The 17340-nt window shown below is 48.3% G+C and overlaps 2 protein-coding genes across 2 annotated transcripts in view; one reads left to right on the top strand and one right to left on the bottom strand.

Annotated features, from left to right (window-relative positions):
- Positions 1-17340, top strand: part of LOC126163022 (rab3 GTPase-activating protein catalytic subunit) — a 477254-nt gene that overhangs the window by 132757 nt on the left and 327157 nt on the right. The window lies entirely within an intron of this gene.
- Positions 1-17340, bottom strand: part of LOC126163023 (TLR4 interactor with leucine rich repeats) — a 318353-nt gene that overhangs the window by 55129 nt on the left and 245884 nt on the right. Inside the window, exon 2 of the mRNA XM_049919893.1 lies at positions 12039-12419. Coding sequence (XP_049775850.1) covers positions 12039-12419 — 381 coding nt within the window. The remainder of the gene's footprint in view (positions 1-12038; positions 12420-17340) is intronic.

Genomic DNA, 17340 nt, shown 5'->3' with positions numbered 1-17340 from the left:
TGGGTAGATCACATAACTAATGAGAAGGTATTGAATAGAATTGGGGAGAAGAGGAGTTTGTGGCACAACTTAACTAGAAAAAGGGATCGGTTGGTAGGAAATGTTCTGAGGCATCAAGGGATCACCAATTTAGTACTGGAGGGCAGCGTGGAGGGTAAAAATCGTAGAGGGAGACCAAGAGATGAATACACTAAGCAGATTCAGAAGGACGTGTAGCTTGCACAGGATAGAGTAGCATGGGGAGCTGCATCAAACCAGCCTCGGGACTGAAGACCACAACAATAACATTATTTTCTAAATTGCCTTCTTACCATACCATGCCCGTTTACACTCCAATTCAATACCCGTCAAAGGGTGTACTTCCACTTTATTTGCTAACTCGGCTTGGTGCAAGTTGCCGAAGGATTATTTCTTTTCCGTGACTACGCCTGTGTGGCAGGTAGCGACTACTGCACGGCCGTCGGATGGGTTGCTGCTTGGCAGGCGCAGCAGTACGCACTCGTTTGTATTCGACGTACGTCAGCTGTCGCCGGCACGAGGGACTGCCGCCTCAACGGAAAGCCCAGTGAAATCGGCTGTGTACTCAACGTGTGCGCACGTAACCATTTTTTTGTATTCTGCACTTTATTGCCCCAATTTGTTGTGAGTGAAAAATTACATAAACGAGAAAGGAGAGGAGAGATAATAATTGTCGAAAAACATTGACGCGGAATTTCTTGGTGGAAGTTCAGCAGTCTAAGATTCGAAGAATAATTAGTGGGCACCCATTTGTGAATCCACTGACGCAATTTGGACACTGAATAAAGCAACTGGGGACAATACCGACCCTTCGGAGTTCCAAGAAGCATCCGCAAATACACTCCTGGAAATTGAAATAAGAACACCGTGAATTCATTGTCCCAGGAAGGGGAAACTTTATTGACACATTCCTGGGGTCAGATTCATCACATGATCACACTGACAGAACCACAGGCACATAGACACAGGCAACAGAGCATGCACAATGTCGGCACTAGTACAGTGTATATCCACCTTTCGCAGCAATGCAGGCTGCTATTCTCCCATGGAGACGATCGTAGAGATGCTGGATGTAGTCCTGTGGAACGGCTTGCCATGCCATTTCCACCTGGCGCCTCAGTTGGACCAGCGTTCGTGCTGGACGTGCAGACCGCGTGAGACGACGCTTCATCCAGTCCCAAACATGCTCAATGGGGGACAGATCCGGAGATCTTGCTGGCCAGGGTAGTTGACTTACACCTTCTAGAGCACGTTGGGTGGCACGGGATACATGCGGACGTGCATTGTCCTGTTGGAACAGCAAGTTCCCTTGCCGGTCTAGGAATGGTAGAACGATGGGTTCGATGACGGTTTGGATGTACCGTGCACTATTCAGTGTCCCCTCGACGATCACCAGTGGTGTACGGCCAGTGTAGGAGATCGCTCCCCACACCATGATGCCGGGTGTTGGCCCTGTGTGCCTCGGTCGTATGCAGTCCTGATTGTGGCGCTCACCTGCACGGCGCCAAACACGCATACGACCATCATTGGCACCAAGGCAGAAGCGACTCTCATCGCTGAAGACGACACGTCTCCATTCGTCCCTCCATTCACGCCTGTCGCGACACCACTGGAGGCGGGCTGCACGATGTTGGGGCGTGAGCGGAAGACGGCCTAACGGTGTGCGGGACCGTAGCCCAGCTTCATGGAGACGGTTGCGAATGGTCCTCGCCGATACCCCAGGAGCAACAGTGTCCCTAATTTGCTGGGAAGTGGCGGTGCGGTCCCCTACGGCACTGCGTAGGATCCTACGGTCTTGGCGTGCATCCGTGCGTCGCTGCGGTCCGGTCCCAGGTAGACGGGCACGTGCACCTTCCGCCGACCACTGGCGACAACATCGATGTACTGTGGAGACCTCACGCCCCACGTGTTGAGCAATTCTGCGGTACGTCCACCCGGCCTCCCGCATGCCCACTATACGCCCTCGCTCAAAGTCCGTCAACTGCACATACGGTTCACGTCCACGCTGTCGCGGCATGCTACCAGTGTTAAAGACTGCGATGGAGCTCCGTATGCCACGGCAAACTGGCTGACACTGACGGCGGCGGTGCACAAATGCTGCGCAGCTAGCGCCATTCGACGGCCAACACCGCGGTTCCTGGTGTGTCCGCTGTGCCGTGCGTGTGATCATTGCTTGTACAGCCCTCTCGCAGTGTCCGGAGCAAGTATGGTGGGTCTGACACACCGGTGTCAATGTGTTCTTTTTTCCATTTCCAGGAGTGTATTTGGGGGATGCTTAGACTTAAGTGTCTGCAGATAATTACAATAGCGATAAGTCGCTAAGTGCTCTCATTCTCAAGTACCTGAGTGAATAGTCTGCATAATTTGTGCACTGTCAATTAGTATGCCTCAAGACATATACGCAGTTTCTAATGTTTAGTGCTTGACTTATTGTGTTAAACTTTTAACGTAGGATTTATACCTCTTTGCGATTAGATTATGACAGCATTTTAAATTTTTAAATGCTGGCAGTAGTTATGTAAAATACTAAAAATCGAATTTTTGTTGGTCCTAGAGGTGACCGCGTGACAGTTTTACCTATTTAGTAAGGATAGAGGCCGAAAGCGCTCATTCCTATAGAGTCAACGAAGTACATTCTTCCTATGTATCTCGTGAAAAGACCACGAAGGTAAAACTAGATCGATTACAGGTCACACAGAGGATTTACCAGCACTCATGAAATGTATTCGCAAATTGCGAATACGGTACCACCACAGCTGTAGAGAGTCCGCAGCTCGTGGTCGTGCGGTAGCGGTCTCGCTTCCCGTGCCCGGGTCAGGGATTTTCTCTACCTCGTGATGACTGCTGGGTGTTGTGTGCTGTCCTTAGGTTAGTTAGGTTTAAGTAGTTCTAAGTTCTAGGGGACTGATGACCAAAGCTGTTAAGTCCCATAGTGCTCAGAGCCATTTGAACCATTTTTGAACAGCTGTAGAGTTTACAAGAAACAAATGAAAATTTGTGCCGGACGGGACTCGAACCCGAATTTCCTGCGCTATGCGAGCGATCACCTCAAATGCTTTGACTATCCAAGCCCGCTTCCCTCCCGACACAAACCTCCATATGTCACAGTCCTCGCACAGTTATGTGATACCCACGCACAGTGAGACTTGCAGTGATTGTCCAGAAAGTAAGTTCCGATCGGTGGCCAAACTGAAACCGCAGTGAAAATCAGAAATGTTTTATTTGCCCGTAGCAACTTTCCAGTACCCTCGTCATACAAGGCAGCTGCCTGTGCTTTCTGCCAATTCTCTACGCTTGTCTGCAAATCGTTGTCTGTTCCGAAATGTTGTCGTAATACGCAGCAGTTCATGTGAGCAGAGATGATAATCGGGGGAGGCAAGTCCGGGCTGTACGGTGGGTGGTCAAACACTTCCCAATGAAAATGCTGCAGGATCATCTTAATTGCCCCTGCAGTGTGCGGTCGAGATTTGTCATGAAAAAGGAATTGAGCGGCAGTCACGTTTCGTGGTGATGCATGAAATCAAACGATATCTCTTGGCAGGCGCCCATACTTGGCGGAAACGCTATTTATCGGGGTTCTTTACGTCTTACTGTGCGCTCAGAACTGGAAAGAGCGACGTGGCGCGTTAGTTGGGTGTACTAGGAACACTGCCTAGCTTCATTGCATTTTCAATGTGACTTCCATTTCGCGGACGGTGGAACTTACTTTCTGGACACTCCTCGTATGTAGTTTTCTTGTCAGATTCCCATGGCTTTAGCGTATACACTAATGAGCCAAAACAATATGACCACGTACTTAAAAGAATGTTAGTCCATCTCTGGAACGCATTTCAGCAGTGATTCTGCGAGCCATGGGTTCGACAAGTACTTGATAGGTTTCCAGAGGTTTGTGGCACAGATGGGCAAAGTCGTTCATCCTTGGGAACTAGTTCACTGGCGATCGCTCTTTTTTGGGAACCGTTCATTTTTACTCGTTCACCGTTGATTGTGCTTGGTACATGGTTCTTATGAAAAACTGAAAATTAGTAGCATAGGTGACTGAAGGTGGAAAGCGCCAAGAGGGGGCACTTGCCTCCCTCCTGGAGTACAGAGTTTTTATTCATAACAGAATTCTCACACACTTGTAATTTTCGTGATTCTGCAAAACATCTCGTTTAGCCAACTGTAGCGTTACGTGGCTGATGGCAGTGAAACAATATAAGGTGGTGCACGAAAAACCGGCCCCGAGTACACACTGCTCGCCAATTACGCACGATTTGTTGACCGCTACGAACAGAATAGATAAACACGTGATAATTAGGCAGTGAAGAAATAACTAATAAGTTAATGCAAACAACTTCGACAATGAGCAGTCTAGTCCTCGGGGCCGATTTTTCATGCGCCGCCTTGTAACACTGAAATAATATTGTAGGAGTTATCATATTCTCTTTACAAAATGTGGCACCATACAGTCGATTACGAAGCGCGGGCCTCATTCGGTTGTAAGTCGGTCTGCCTTCCATAACAATGAACATGCTCTTTTTACCTTGGATCAAAAAAAAGACGGAAAATGGCCTCTCGCGTGTGCCGTGCCGACGTCCTTTTGCATGTCTAATAACAAAGAATCTTGCCTTTTTTTACAGATATTTCTTCTGCTGTTGATCGTATTAGTGAAGTAAAAGATGTGTGTATTACATACCACGTAATTGTTATGTAATTTACGTAATTATAAAATACATTTTAATTACCGTTCGTGGACGCTGAATGGAAGACGAAAACAACCAGAAGTTCAGAGTTCAAAAAAGGTATGAAACAGATCTAGAATGGGCGTGCGCAGCGAACGAAACGAACAACTCGTTACTGAACTATGAGCAGTCGGCAGTGGAACTGCGACGAGTGGCCACGCGAAGAAGGACGAGTCTGGCCGAGTGAGACCGAGACAGACCGGGACCGAGGCTGGAACGAGACCGGCCGACGTGCCGTTCGGAAACGAGACCGACCGTATCCCTTTCCCGGGAGGTATAAGTAGGAAGCCGCGACCGAAGTGAAGAATGAAAGAACGTTCCCTAGAATTCGTTCGTCGCCTGTTCCGTTCATCTTGGTGAACCGTTCCTTTGGACCTGTTAGTTCGTGAACGACCTATCTCTAGTTTGTGGCACCAGGTGCCTATGCACAGGTCACGCAAATCCCGTAATTTACGGGCGATTGGTTTGTGGGTGCAGAACCGGCGTCCTATAGCGTCCCAGTGGGTTTCATCGGCTTCAGGTAAGTCGAATTTGTTGGCCAAGATGTCAACGTGAGTTCACTTTCATGCTCCTCAAACCACTGCAGCACGATCCTGGCGTTGTGACAGGGACAGTTATCCTGCTGGAAGATGCCACCGCTTCTGGGGAAGACAACAAGCATAAGGGATCACGAGCGGTCCCTGATAATGTTCACTTAAGCCTTCGCTTACTACTGCAGATCCCTTGGAAGCCCAGGCGAATGTCCCCAATAATATAGTACTCCTCCCAACGGCATTCCTCCGTGGCGAGCTGCATGTTTCGAGCATCCGTTCGCCTGGCTGACGGCGTGTCTGGACACGACCTTCGACCTGGTTTAACAATAAAACGGGAGTTATCCGACCACGCGACACGATCACATTGATTCGCAGGTCGGTCTCAATGATCTCGTGCCCGCTGTAATCATAATTGATGATATTATTGGGTCAACATGGGAACATGTAGGCCTCCTCTGATACGGAATACTATGTTCAACACTATGAGCTGAATGATGTGCTCCAAAACACTTGTGCCTACGCCAACCCTCTCCCATCGACATCGGGATCACTGGAGACGGAGCACTAGCTTGGAATGTCTCAAGCATGTGGAAGGAAATTGGTCGTGGCCTCTCAAAGGAACCATCCTCAAAATCGTCAGGAGCGATTTCGTGAAATTACGGAAAATATATCTGGATGTCCGGACACATTTGAATCGTCGTCTTTCCGAATGCGAGTCCAGAGTGCTAACCACTACGCCACCTCAGTCGGTAATTACGAATAAGGAAATTACTCTCCTTTGCTATACTTCTTAGAAGGTGCAGAGATACATCATATCTGAGTTTTTTTTATGTAGGACGGTATGCATACCGCTGTACTTTTGCAATCTTAGTCGCTTACAGTTTTCCATCGAAACTGATTAATCCTATGCGGTCATTTGCGTGTCTTTACGGAAGGGGGAACTGTTTTTCCTGTCGGTAATGTTTACACACTGTGTTTTTTACTCATATTGTTCTACATGTCTTCTCAGGAAGGCGCATCTTTAAACAGCGTAACACATCCATGTGCTTGCAATGCATGTGAGCACTAGTCCACGTTAAAAATCATATTTGTTGCCTCCTTTTCTTTTTCATTTGAATGGTAACACCGATTAATAGCGAGTAACTTCTGTGGACTAAAAACTGCTTAAAAAGGGAAACAGTAGATCACTCCAAGGTGTCATGTAAATCATATGCGGCGTTCGTGTTGCCTTTATGAAACTGACAACTTTCTCTTTTCTCGTCCTCTCGGGAAAGAATAATGTGAAAAGAAACGTTGTAGGGGAGCGAAGAATTTTGATCGAGTGAGAAGATTCTTCACTAAACACATCGATTAGAAGTATCAAGAGAGTTATTTTTCGAATACCGATATACAAGTTTTCGTGCTTTTTTTCGTAAGTTGCTTCCGGGTAGTGATGCAATAAGCAGAATTGGCTCAAAATGGCTCTGAGCACTATGGGACTCAACTGCTGTGGTCATAAGTCCCCTAGAACTTAGAACTACTTAAACCTAACTAACCGAAGAACATCACACACATCCATGCCCGAGGCAGGATTCGAACCTGCGACCGCAGCGGTCGTGCGGTTCCAGACTGTAGCAATAAGCAGAATTCCTTCATTAGTATCACAACCAGTTACTTCCGTCTTATCTAATTCTACTCGTCAGTGCCGAAGCAGTTGGTTACTTCCTTTTGTAAGAAAAGAGAAGATCGAAAGTTAGCTTTTTACTGGTGAGTCACATTTTGCAGTGTTCAGCACACTTCTTCAGATGTTCCAATAATTGTCATAATTCATGGTGTACGTACGCCTCTCATCATATAGCATTTTGCCTCTCATCATATAGCATTTTAACAAGGCTCCGGTGCACTTGCGAAATTTCTTGCAGGGCCTTCGACTGAGGTCACAAGTATTCGCACTCGCTAGTGAAAGTACGGGGGTCTATTAAGTGCAAGCTTGCAACATCGAACACTGCTCAGCAAAACAAGAGACTTTACCACTAATTAATAGTACAAATTTCCGGATGCTTTAGGAAGGATCCGTCCTTCAGCACGTAAGAGGACATAAGTAACATAAGTGTGCCTTATGCAAGTCGAATAGAGGTAACCCACGTGTGAAAGGAAGAAGCTTGTGTAACAGCAAATCTCTCTCAAGAAGCAACCTTGCAATTTTCTTAGAAGCCGACCTCCGGCTCTCTCGGCTGTCCACAGACTCTTTAACACTACAGCCTCGTGCATCTGGAAATTCCATTTCCTTGTCGCTGCTGGCGCTACTAATAATCATTTGTCATCGAGGCAGTGACACTTCAGTCAGTTTGTGTGCGTGTAGCCAAAGAAACTGGAACACCTGTCTAATATGTAGGGCCGACGTGGCATGGACTCGACTAATGTCTGAAGTAGTGCTAGAGGGAACTGACACCATGAATTCTTCAGGGGTGTACATAAATCCGTAGGAGTACGACAAGGGTGAAGATCTCTTCTAAACACTATGTTGCAAGGCATCTCAGATATGCTCAGTAATGTTATGTCTGGGGACTTTGGTGGGCAGCGGAAGTGTTTAAACTCAGAATACTGTTCCTGGAGCCACACTGTAGCAATTCTGGACGTGTGGGGTGCCGCATTGTCCTGCTGGAATTTCCCAAGTCCGCCGGAATGCACAACTGACATTAATAGATGCAGGTGATCGGACACGCTGCTTACGTACGTTTCACCTGTCAGAGTCGTATCTAGACGTATCACGGGTCCCATATCACTTCAACTGCATACGCCACATTGCACTACAGAGCCTCCTCCAGCTTGAACAGTTCTCTGCTGACATGCAGGGCCCATGGATTCATGAGGTTGTCTCCATACCCGTACACGTCCATTCGCTCGATACAATTTGAAACGAGACTCTTCGGACCAGGCAACATGTTTCCAGTCATCAACAGGCCAATGTTGGTGTTCACGGGCCCAAGCGAGACGTGAAGCTTTTTTTGTCGTGTAGTCATCGCCGGCCAGAGTGGCCGAGCGGTTCTAGGCGCTACAGTCTGGAACCGCACGACCGCTACGGTCGCAGGTTCGAATCCTGCCTCGGGCGTGGATGTGTGTGATGTCCTTAAGTTAGTTATGTTTAATTAGTTCTAAGTTCTAGGGGACTGATGACCTCAGAAGTTAAGTCCCATAGTGCTCAGAGCCATTTTTTTGTCGTGTAGTCATCAAGGGTACACGAGTGGACCTTCGGCTCCGAAAGCCCATATCGATGATGTTTCGTTGAATGGTTCACACAGTGACACTATTTGATGGCCCAACATTGAAATTTGCAGTAATCTGCGGAAGGGTTTGCTCTTCTGTCACGTTGAACGATTCTCTTCAGTCGTCGTTGGTCCCGTTCTTGCATGATCTTTTTCCGGCTGCAGCGATTTAATGTTTTACCGGATTCCTGATTCACGGTACACTAGTGAAATGAAATGGTCGTGCGGGAAAATCCGCACTTCATCGCTACCCCGGAGATGCTGTGTCCCATCGCTCGTGCGCCAACTATAACACCACATGCAAACTCACTTAAATCTTGATAACCTGCGATTGTAACAGCAGTAATTGATCTAACAACTGCGGCAGACACTTGTCGTCTTATACAGGCGTTGCCGACCGCAGCGCCGTATTCTGCCTGTTTACATATCTCTGTATTTGAATACCTATCCCTATACCAGTTTCTTTGGCGCCTCGGTGTAGTTTGCACGATGGCGTGTCTTCAGATATTTTGTGCAATTGAAAAGTGAACGAAACATTTCCCCGTTGATAATATAATAAGTAATTTCTTCGGATATATGCCAGCGTCTGTCGAACAGTTAATGTACTCGTTTCGATCGCATGATCGAGCTACGCTGAAGGGCGAAAACATTATGAGCACTCTCCCACCGCGAGACTGAATGTCGCCTGGTGAGGTTGCGGCCGTGCTGCCGTAAGAAAAGTATCCAGGAAGAGCAGAGACGAACGGGGAATGATTCTATCGACAACACGGGTCGCAGATGTGGAAGACTAGTGGCGTACGCCTCTTTAACGAAGGACCGATTGTTATGACCCGTGAACAGGGAACGAGCATGGCGGAGGTGGCGAACACGGTCGGTGCTGCTGTCAGGAGCACTTAAGGAAAGTGGTTGAAAGAAGGTGCAATCACGAGGGGGCGACAAGGTGTTGCACGACCACGCCTCATCACAGAACGTGGAGGGCGGACGCTTGTCTGCGCCGTAAAGCGTGACAGTCCGTCATGTGTGACAGATCTGACGGCAGAGTACAACGCTGGAGCAGACACTACTCTTCTGAGCACATCGTTCAGTCACGTTGTTGAACGAGGTGCTCGCAGTAGACGACTCCTGTTCTGAACTTGATCCAACGACGTTGTCAGTTACGATTGAACGGACCATGGAATCATCTATATTGGACCGTAGACCAATGTAAACGTGTCGCCTGGTGATTTGAATCATGAAAACGTTTTGCACCAGATCTATGGCCGTGTCCTGATACGGCGTCATCCAGATGAACGGCCACTCGAAACATGCCCCACGCTACGGACGCAAACACTCGGTCAGTTTTGTCAAAATGGGGGGGGGAGGGGGGGGGGGGAACAAAGCGAAAATTGTCGAAACGTCCATTCAGCACCCTGCATTTTTGACTTTCCGCAGAAGGGCCAAAAAATCGCTGGTATTCAGTCCACTGTAACGCCGATACCGCTCGTCAGAAAATCGAACCTGACTATTACATTTTGTACGAAATTTTGTACACAGTGATCATTTTCGAAAAACGTTTTGTTTTTCGAGATATAAGCGAAAATCTGAAAAAAGTACCTAAGAAAATTTTTCGGCTTTTGTCTTTTCCGTTGTGAACCCGACCTCCTACAAAACAGCACACTTGATATTCGAATTCAGCCCTACGAACAACTTATACAAATGCTGAGAAAAGAATTTCCTCAATTTTTTTTGTGATTATGTCCCGTAACTGTTCGATGGGATTCATGGCGGGCGATCTGGGTGGCCAAATCATTCGCTCGGATTATCCACAATGTTCTTCAAACCAGTCGCGAACAATTGTGACCCAGTGACATGGCACATGCCGTTCATAAAAACTCCATCGTTGTTTGGATATACGAAATCCATGAATGGTCTCCAAGCAGGCGAACGTAACCATTTCCAATCAATGATCGCTTCAGTTGGGCCAGAGGGCACAGTCCATTTCATGTAAAGGCAGCTCACGCAAGAACGGAGCCACCATCAGCTTGGGCAGTGCGTACCCTACTAACAGCGCGTACCAACTGAAATCGGGACTCACCTCACCTCACCTCACCTGACCAGGCCACGGTTTTCCAGTAGGGCCCAAACAATGTGGTCACGAGCCCAGGAGAAGCGCTGTAGGCGATGTCGTGCTGTTAGCAAAGGCACTCGCGTCGATCATGTTCTGCCATAGCCCGCACTGCCCTAACAGTACGTTCGTCCAACATCCTACATTGATTTCTGCAAGTATTTTACGCAGTGTTGCTTGTGTATTAGCACTGACAATTCTACACTCTTGCCGCTGCTCTCGGTCGTTAAGTAAAACCATCGGCCGCTACGTTGTCGATGGTGAGAGGTAATGCCTGAAATTTGGTGTTCTCAGCGCATTCTTGACACTATGGGTCCTAAAGTATAGAATTCCCTAAGATTTCCGAAATGGAATGTCCCATGCGTTTCGCTCCAAATACCATTCCGCCTTCAATGTCTGTTAATACCCGTCGTGCGGCGATAAAGACGTCGGAAAAATTTTTCACATGACAACTCCATCTTTTAATATCTTGTGTACGCGGCACTACTGCCATCTCTGCATGTGCATGTCGCTACCCTATAACTTTTATATGAATGCGTGGTGTCTGTTCTTTTGGACGAGTCCGCAGCTCGTGGTCTCGCGGTCGCGTTCTCGCTTACCGAGCACGGGATCCCGGGTTCGATTCCCGGCGGGGTCAGGGATTTTCACCTGCCTCGAGATGACTGGGTGTTTGTGTTGTCCTCATCATTTCGTCATCATTCATGAAAGTGGCGAGTTTGGATTGATTAAAGGTTGGAAATTTGTACAGGTGCTGATAACTGCGAAGTTGAGCGCCCCACAAACCAAACATCATCATCACCATCATCTTTTGGACGTGTCGAAAAGATCAGGCATCACGCAGTCATATAATTTATTCGCCTAGATGGGCAGTGGATCCACCTTCTTCAGTGTGGATGCTCAAGTACGTCAGACATTCTAGGGGAAACCTCAGAATAGCGAGCATGGACGAGATGGACAGGACTGCTCGTTAGGAATGTAGGTAGCCGGTGAGGCGTGCCTAGATAGCCCGAGAAGATGCTACAAATACTGTGTCCCGGGTGGCGCGGTGGTTAACGCACTTATCTTATTATCAGGAGATGCCGGTTTCAATTCCGGTCTGGCACACATTTTTACTCGTCGCCGCTGATTCTGCGTAATGTCCTGATGCAGCTGACATCAGTAAACCCTTTCCTTTCCTTTCCTTTCCTTTCCTTTCTCCACTCTCCCCCCCTCCCACTCCACCTTCAGTTTACCTATAACTTTTGTTACAACAGTGTAATGTTTAGGCGCATTTGTTATAGTGTAGCCTGGTAGCTACAATACAAAATTTCTAGGTATGAGACCTTTGCGCCAGCCTGCAGACTTTGCCTTGTCGTAAAAAAAAAAATTAAATGTGAAGATTACAAGAGAGGGAGATGGAGATGGGCGTCGCTACCTGTAGGTTGAGGTTGCGAAGCACAGTCTCGTGGCCGCGGAAGGCGTCCGGGGCGACGGTGCGCAGCCCGCAGCCGGAAATCTGCAGCGAGCGGACGGCGGACAGAGGAGCGAGCGCGCCGTCTTGCAGGGCGGCCACCGAGCTGTTGGTGACGTAGAGCAGGTCCAGCGGCTGCGCGCCGAGGCGCGACAGCGCGCGCACCAGCCGCGCCCAGTCGACGCCGTCGCACTGCACCGACAGCTCCTGCGCCGAGTTGAAGGCGCACACGCAGCCCGACGACAGGTCTGCGAACTGCTGGGCAGACCACGGGCACTGCGCGGCGCACGGCCGCGCCAGCAGCAGCAGGCCGCAGCAGGCCACCGACAGCGGCCAGCGGAGCATCTGCAACAGGTGGACGCACCCCGACACTGTAGCCTCGTCAGGCGGCGCGGCGCGTGCTAAACGCTCAGGCTGTCTGGTCCTGGTCCCGTCATTTCCACTCCGTGAATGTGAAGCCTCTGTGAGCGAACTGTCATACACTTTTGGAGATTATTGGCTCAGTGCCTTAATGTAAAGAACTTACGCAGACTAGGCATACTGCCTTGGGCTGGGCGCAGGAGCGGGTCGAGAGCGTTCTTCCATGCAAACAACTTATCATTTGACGCCCCCTCCTCCCACCTTCCTTTCCCCTTTACCCGTGTGAGTTTGCACTACTAGTTGTGATACGCATTGTGTATTGAACCAGGGACCTAGAAACGATGGAGAGGCTTTGTGCCCACCGTAGTCCTCAGTGGTTCACAATCCCACAACAGGCTACAGCAGTCCACTCACCCCACCGCCGCCCCGCACCGAACCCAGGTTTATTGTGTGGTTCAGCCCCCAGTGGACTCCCCTATTCCCCCCGGCAACATTTCATACCAGATGAGTGTAAACGCAGATGTTTATATTGTAGAGTAATGATGGTGTACATGTACATGGAGACATTGTTTGCGCAGCAATCGCCAACTTAGTGTAATAGAGGCGGAATAAGGGGAACCAGCCTGCATTCGCCGAGGGAGATGGAAAACCGCCTTAAAAAGCCATCCACAGACTGGCCGGCACACTGGACCTCGACACTAATCTGCCAGGCAGATTCATGCCGGGGACTGGCACACCTTCCCACTCGGGAAGCAGTGTGTTACCCTGCGCACCTAACCGGGCGGGCTGTGATACACATTACTGACTGTGTGCTGGCATAAGCTGTCACCAGCACACCAGGCGGCAAAGAGGTTGTGAGATGATCGATAGAGTCCCACGACAGCTTCGCAACAAACGCGCCGCCAGCGCTCTCTCTGCCGCCAGTATTTAGATCGCCACCATGGTCCAGAGAGCCCAGTGAGTTCAAATCAGTCATCCAGCGAGACACCAGTCCAGGAGCAGCCCAGAGGGAGTCGCAGTCGCAGTTAGCTTAGCCTCTAGCTCAGAGACAGGGAGTACATAGTGACCAGACTGGTGTACATAGCGGACATGTACTTTACCAGGAGTGAGGCTAACGTGGTCTGTTACAGAGAGCTTGTACAAAACGTGGACTACCTTGAGTCAAGTAATTTTCTATTCTAATGAATCAAGAACCTAGTTAATATATGCATGCAGTTCGTGTTATAGAGAGAGTATTGTGGCTACCAACCAACGTCCTCTCCTTGCTTCCCATAGTATAAACCTAAGGTGACAACGAGACGACACAGAATACTGAGTGCAAGGCTTACGCTTGGACGCCCTCTCAGCTTGGCTCCCAAGCAGACGCTACTAATTGTAATGCATCCTGTAGAGATATCTTGCAGTAGTGATGCTTCTGCCTTAAACCGACCCTGTGAGTGCGCTCAGAAAGGGAGCACATTACCCACATACTGAGTCCCCATTTGAAGTAGCTAAAAGAATATTCCTTTGTTATCTGAAGAAGGGACGGCACACACTGACAGTGCCGACTTCAGTGAACAGGTGCCAGCCAGCTAGCGGGAAAGAACGAAACATTGTTTGCACACTTCGGTGCAGCCTGTGACCAACTCGGTAGATTCGGAGAGTGGACACACACACACACACACACACACACACACACACACACACACACACACACACGCGCGCGCGCGCGCGCGCGCGCGCGCGCGCGCGCGCGCGCGCGCGCGCCAGCTGCTCTTCAGCCTTTCTCTAATGATAGTAGAGAAATTATTCAGTACTGTGCTGGCGTCAGCTTACGCCAGCACACCGGTCGGCAAAGAGGTTGCGAGAAGTTCGATAATAGGCGCTGAATCAAGCGACCTATCAATAGAGGGGCCAAAGACAGACTCGCAAGCAATGTGCCGACAACACCCTCTATAGCTGCAGAATTTAGATGGCGCTGCGGACCGGAGGGCCCTGTCAGTCACAGTCTCTTGCTCAGAGCCAGTCGCAGTCAGCTCAGTTACTGGCTCAGTCACTATTGTAGTTGGCGTGTGTCAGTCCACGTCACCGCCTATGAGAGTGTAGTGTTATAACGGGACTTGCACTTCTCCAGCAGTGAGGCTATTGTGGACTATTACGGAAGAGCTTGTACCATAACAACTTGCTCAAAGACAAGTAGCTCCCTGTTTAAGTAAATAAAGAACGCTGTTAATAAAAAATGGCTCTGAGCACTATGGGACTTAACATCTATGGTCATCAGTCCCCTAGAACTTCGAACTACTTAAACCTAACTAACCTAAGGACCTCACACAACACCCAGTCATCACGAGGCAGAGAAAATCCCTGACCCCGCCGGGAATCGAACCCGGGAACCCGGGTGCGGGAAGCGAGAACACTACCGCACGACCACGAGCTGTGGGCGCTGTTAATACATGTGTGCTGTTTGTGTTGTAGAAAGACGATACTGGCCACCAAACAACATACTGTCCCTTGCTTCCTCTGGCACAGGCCTCTACGGTGTCATCGACAACACAAACATACAAAAAATGATTATTTCTCGTCTTAGACGCTCATACTTCATCTTCAAGGTGAACTGTCAATTTTTTCGTTAATGGTCATAGTGATTGTGATATTTCGAAATAAGGTAACACATCACATAAAATTCTAAAAGTTTTCATCGAAGAAGAGGAGCCGCTATGAATTAACGTTTGATGCATGTTAGGTCATACATCAACACGACCTTTTCCGCAATTGATGAACGGTCCATTTTAACACAGGTAATGTATCACGAAGCAAATACCGTCGGCACTAGCGGAATGTTACGTGATACCACGTACTTATACGTTTGTGACTATTATAGTGCCATCTATCACAAAGCGAAAAAAGTAGTCCAACTAAAACATTCATATTTCTTTACGTACTACACGAATATGTAATAAAAATGGGGGTTCCTATTTAAAAAAAAAAAAAAAACGCAGTTGATATCCGTTTGACCTATGGCATCGCCTGTTGGAAGATTCTGGAGCATATTCTGAGGTGAAACATTACAAACTTTCTTGAGACAAGAATCTGCACAGATTCAGGAAACGTGACTTTTATCAACACATCCGACTTTAGTCACAAATGTTGTCTTGCAAGTAACTGTTTCAGATGAGTGCACAGTTTCTGTCTTCCTAGGGTTGCTAAAGGTTTCCGACACTCCACCACGTTTGTCAGTTGCTGAACAAGATGTCATCATACGGTGTATATATATCCAAATGTGATTACCTCAAAGAAGTTTTGTGTCATAGAATCCAGTTAACTACACTGCACTACTAACGTTCAACAAACACAGGAGTAACAACGCGAGCCGCGCAGGGTTAGCCAAACGGTCTAAGGCACTGCAGTCATGGACTATGCGGCTGGTCCCGGCGGAGGTTCGAGTCCTCCCTCGGGCATGGGTGTGTGTGTTTGTCCTTAGGATAACTTAGGTTAAGTAGTGTGTAAGCTTAGGGACTGATGACCTTAGCAGTTAAGTCTCATAGTGCTCAGAGCCATTTTCATCAGTTCCCTAGAACTTAGAACGACTTAAACCTAACTAACCTAAGGACATCACACACATCCATGCCCGAGGCAGGATTCGAACCTGCGACCGTAGCGGTCGCGCGGTTCCAGACTGTAGCACCTAAAACCGCTCGGCCACCTCGGCCGGCTCTGGAGATAGTGAATGGAGCTTTGGAAGCTAGGAAATGGAGGGCGAAGTGAAGAAATCGGAACATTTCCGACGTATTTTTATGTTCAATAGACAGGGTGACAGCAGCGGTGGCAGCCACAGACATTTGCGACGTATTTGGGGATAACGCAATTGAACAGAGTTCGGCGAGAAAATGGTTTTCTCGTTTCAGGGAGGATCGTTTTGACATTAGCGACCCTCCACATTCAGGAAGACCTTTGGGATTTGATGAAGATCGTTTAAACGCATTAATCCACAATGGTCAACGTCAGTGTGCTTGAGAACTTGCAAATGGGATGGACTGTGATCATTCCACTATCGTGCGATATTTGCATGCAATGGGAAAAGTTCAGGAATCGGTTGTAAGCGTACCGCATGCTCTAAGCCAAAATCACAAAAATCAGGAGGTGGCTTGCTCGTCATCAGGTGACTCGTAAACAACACCGACCATTCCTATCCCGTATCGGTACAGGTGATGAGAAATGACGTCTATGAAAGAAAAGGAAAGGAATGGTTGAGCCCAAACAAAGCAGCACCTCGCCGTACAAAGACGTGCCCGCGTCCCCAAGAAATAATGTTGTGCATGTCGTGGAAAAGCGACGTTGTGGTGTACTACGAATTGCTTCCCCGAGCTGTAACCATCACTACTGACATTTATTGTCAACAACTGAGGCGTCTTGCAGACGCAGTCCAGCAACAACGGTCAGGGAGACTGCGTCAAGCCCTGCTACTTCACGGTAACGCTCACCCGTATTCTGCTGGGAGCACTGTACGGGAGTCGGGTTGAGAAGTCATTTGGTACCCATGATCTTGCATGCTCAGATTTTCAGCCCTCTATCGAACATCCTTCAAGAAACTGTCTTTCCGTATGAAAAGGCGTTTCGAACATCGTTGGACAATTTCTTCGCCTCAAAACCACGTGATTACTAGCGTCACGGAATCGAAAAATCACCCCAGATTTTGCAGACTGTTGTAAATAGTGAAGGAGAATATTTCAAAGAAGACAAAAGTTTCTGTTACGTGTATCTGTTGTGTTTATTAAACGTATGGAAAACAGTTTTTGATGTTGCTGAACAACAGTCTTACAATAATTATTAAGTGGAGACACCGCCATTTGACTGTGTTGTTGTTTATTTAATGACGACCCAGGTTTCGGCCTTCTATGCCATTTTCAAGTGATTTAATTTATGTCGT

This window comes from Schistocerca cancellata, chromosome 2 (assembly GCF_023864275.1).
Source record: "Schistocerca cancellata isolate TAMUIC-IGC-003103 chromosome 2, iqSchCanc2.1, whole genome shotgun sequence".
In the NCBI taxonomy this organism is placed as follows: domain Eukaryota; kingdom Metazoa; phylum Arthropoda; class Insecta; order Orthoptera; family Acrididae; genus Schistocerca; species Schistocerca cancellata.
Note: the sequence above shows the minus strand (reverse complement) of the source record. Positions and strands in the feature narration are given on the sequence as shown.